We start from the raw sequence: 3,134 nt of genomic DNA on the forward strand, positions 1-3,134 counted from the left end.
ATGGCGTGTGAAGAATTCAAGAAGAAATCCGCGGCCGACCGCAAGGCCGTCGCCGAAACTCACAAGCTGTGCTTCAACTGTCTCGGCTCTCATACATTCGCGAAGTGCCAGTCGACAAGGACGTGTGCTACGTGTAAGTCTCGTCACCACTCAATGTTACACGACGCGTATGTTTCACCGAAATCTCAAGAGGTCAGCTCACTGTCGGCAGTGCGACGCGACAACAACCACAAGGCCATTTTGCTCGCAACGGCGCGAGTTTCCATCGATGATCGTCACGGCAATCAGCACACCACACGCGTGCTTATCGACCAAGGTTCGGAAATTTCTCTAATTTCCGAGGCGCTGGTCCAACGCCTACGCTTGCCCCGCTCTCGATCCTCAATCGAGGTCATCGGCATCAGCGGCAAAAGCTCCGGGCCCAGCCGGGGAAAGGTGACTCTCAAGGTGACCTCGGTAACAACAGGGACCGACTTCACCGTCGGAGCCTTTGTTCTGCCACGTCTGTCGCTTTATCAAGGCTCTCACGCAAGGATCAGAATGGAGTGGCCACATCTGAAGGGGCTCCAATTGGCAGATCCCGACTACGCAGCAAACGACGCTATTGAGTTGCTTTTTGGAGCGGAAGTATGCTCAATCATTCTCCGGGATGGTCTCCGCAAGGGAGGCCCCCAAGCGCCTATCGCTCAAAAGACGCTGCTCGGCTGGATCTTATCGGGAGGTTGCGACCGAGTAAACAACTCAGCACAACGCCACTCGCTTCAGTGCACAGCAGATCACGAGTTGGCCGACCTTGTGCACCGCTTCTGGGAGCAGGAGCGAGAAGTGCCCGCTCCCGTCGCTCTCACGCCAAAGGAGCAGCAATGCGAGGACATCTTCGCGCTGCAGCACCAACGCACTGCCGAAGGAAGATACATAGTGCGACTACCTTTTGCATCTCCGCCGACGACGCTAGCTGAGACGCGAAGACCTGCGCAACGACTCTTAGTCGCCATGGAGCGACGCTGCGAGAGAGACGCACGATTCGGCGATCTCTACCGAGCCTTCCTGAGGGACTATGAAGACCAAGGTCACATGGAGTTGGCGCCAGAACCTCCGAATTCCAATGAAGATCGGTGCTACCTTCCACATCACGGCGTCCTTCGTGAGTCCAGCACCACGACTAAGCTGAGAGTCGTTTTTAACGGATCGCAGCGTGCAAGGTCAGGTGAGTCACTTAACAATCATCTGCTGGTGGGGGCTAACCTGCTGCCACCCCTCGCGAACGTGCTTTTGCGGTGGCGGTGGCACCGATACGCGCTAGTGGCCGACATCGAGAAGATGTATCGACAAATTCTTGTGCATCCCGACGACCATAGACATCAGTGCATCCTGTGGCGACACCGCGTTGATGAGCCTGTACGCGAGTTCACATTAAAAACTGTCACTTACGGTCTCGCTTGCGCGCCATTTCTCGCCATTCGCACGCTGCGTCAGCTCGCCGATGACGACGGACCGCGTTTCCTTCGAGGCACGAGTGCTTTACGACACGACTGCTACGTCGACGATATCGTAACCGGAGCGCACGATAAAGACGACGCTATCGCGCTCCAAGTCGAGCTACGCAACCTCTGCATGGCGGGCGGGTTCCCTCTCCGAAAGTGGGCCGCCAACTGTCAGGAACTTCTTTGCGACATTCCGCCTGAGTACTGTCTCACCAGAGACTCGCGGTCGTGGGACCTAGAGAATCACTCCACGCTGGGATTGCGCTGGTATCCAACCAGGGACGAATTCGCCTTCTCTGTTCCTCGTCGCACCGTCGTCACGTTCACCAAGAGAAGTCTGCTGTCGGAGACCGCTCGACTCTTCGACCCGCTCGGATGGCTGGCTCCAGTAACCATTCAAGCTAAAATTTTGATTCAATCGGCCTGGCTACAGCAGCTAGAGTGGGACACACCATTGCCGTCAACCATCGCTGGAAAGTGGAAGCGGCTCTGGGAAGAACTTCCACTGCTTGAGAAGATCAGAGTCGGCCGCTGGCTCGGCACCGGCGACACGAGCTCTCAACTCGAACTGCACGGCTTCGCGGACGCGTCCGAAAGAGGTTACGCCGCCGTGGTGTACCTCCGTATCACCGCAAACAACCAAACGAAGACTCTGTTGTTGACCGCCAAAAGCAAGGTCGCGCCGATCAAGCTCGTTTCTCTCCCGCGACTCGAACTCTGCGCCGCCGCCTTGCTTACAAGCGTGCTCGTGCACACGCGCTCTGTGCTAAACCTGGCGACAACGCCAGTGATCCTGTGGTCCGACTCCAAGGTCACGCTCCACTGGATTCGAGGTCACGCCTCGCGCTGGAAAACGTACGTGGCCAACAGGGTAACGAATCCAGCAGCAGCTTCCAGAGGCTCAATGGCGTCACGTCCCGGGCAAGGACAACCCTGCCGACTGCGCCTCCCGGGGTCTGAGACCAAGTGAGCTCCTCAGCCATTCCTTATGGTGGACGGGCCCCGCCTGGTTGAGCGGGAATTCGTCGCTATGGCCAAGCGTCAACCTCGAGCCCATCAAGGACGTACCAGAGCGGCGGGCCGCAACACTCGCAGCAGTCGTCAGGAGCAACCTCGAGCCGGAAGAACTGCTCAGATTCTCGTCGCTTCACCAGCTGCTCAGAGCGACTTCCTGATGCGTGCGTTGGCGTCACCGCGGTCGCGCGGTCGGCTCTGTGAACGGTCAGCACAACGGGTCGGCGCTTCTCCCAGCTGAACTCGACGCGGCGCTCATCAGGTGGATACGCATAGCGCAGTCACGGCATTACCAAGAGGAGAGAGCAGCTCTCGAAGACAAGCGCGACCTTGTCAGATCCAGCCATCTGCGAACCCTCAGCCCGTGCATGGACGAGCACGGAATTCTGCGAGTTGGAGGGCGTCTCAAGCACGCAGCGCTGTCGTTCGACGAGCGACATCCGATCATCGTGCCTCCAGGGTCATGGCTCACTCGCCTGCTGGTGGAAGCCTACCATCGCCGTACTCTCCACGGAGGAGTCCAGATGACCCTGGGATTGCTACGCCTCCGGTTCTGGATTCCACAAGGCCGAGCGGTGGTCAAGCGATGGCTGCATCAGTGCGTGACATGCACACGGTGGAGGGCTGCCACTCCGC

General features: G+C 58.4%; 1 protein-coding gene across 1 annotated transcript; it reads left to right on the forward strand.

The window, feature by feature from the left end:
* On the forward strand, positions 1–2,454 carry LOC147909470 (uncharacterized). Its single transcript, XM_087406804.1, has one exon. The coding sequence runs from the start codon at positions 1–3 to the stop codon at positions 2,452–2,454; it is 2,454 nt and encodes an 817-aa protein (XP_087262930.1).
* The last annotated feature ends 680 nt before the right edge of the window (positions 2,455–3,134 follow it).

Source organism: Acromyrmex echinatior, chromosome 6, assembly GCF_024713525.1.
Source record: "Acromyrmex echinatior isolate Ae372 chromosome 6, ASM2471352v2, whole genome shotgun sequence".
NCBI lineage: Eukaryota > Metazoa > Arthropoda > Insecta > Hymenoptera > Formicidae > Acromyrmex > Acromyrmex echinatior.

Bases quoted from the DNA above. Each gene is read 5' to 3' on its own strand.
- LOC147909470 (XM_087406804.1), top strand. From the start codon at position 1: ATGGCGTGTGAAGAATTCAAGAAGAAATCCGCGGCCGACCGCAAGGCC.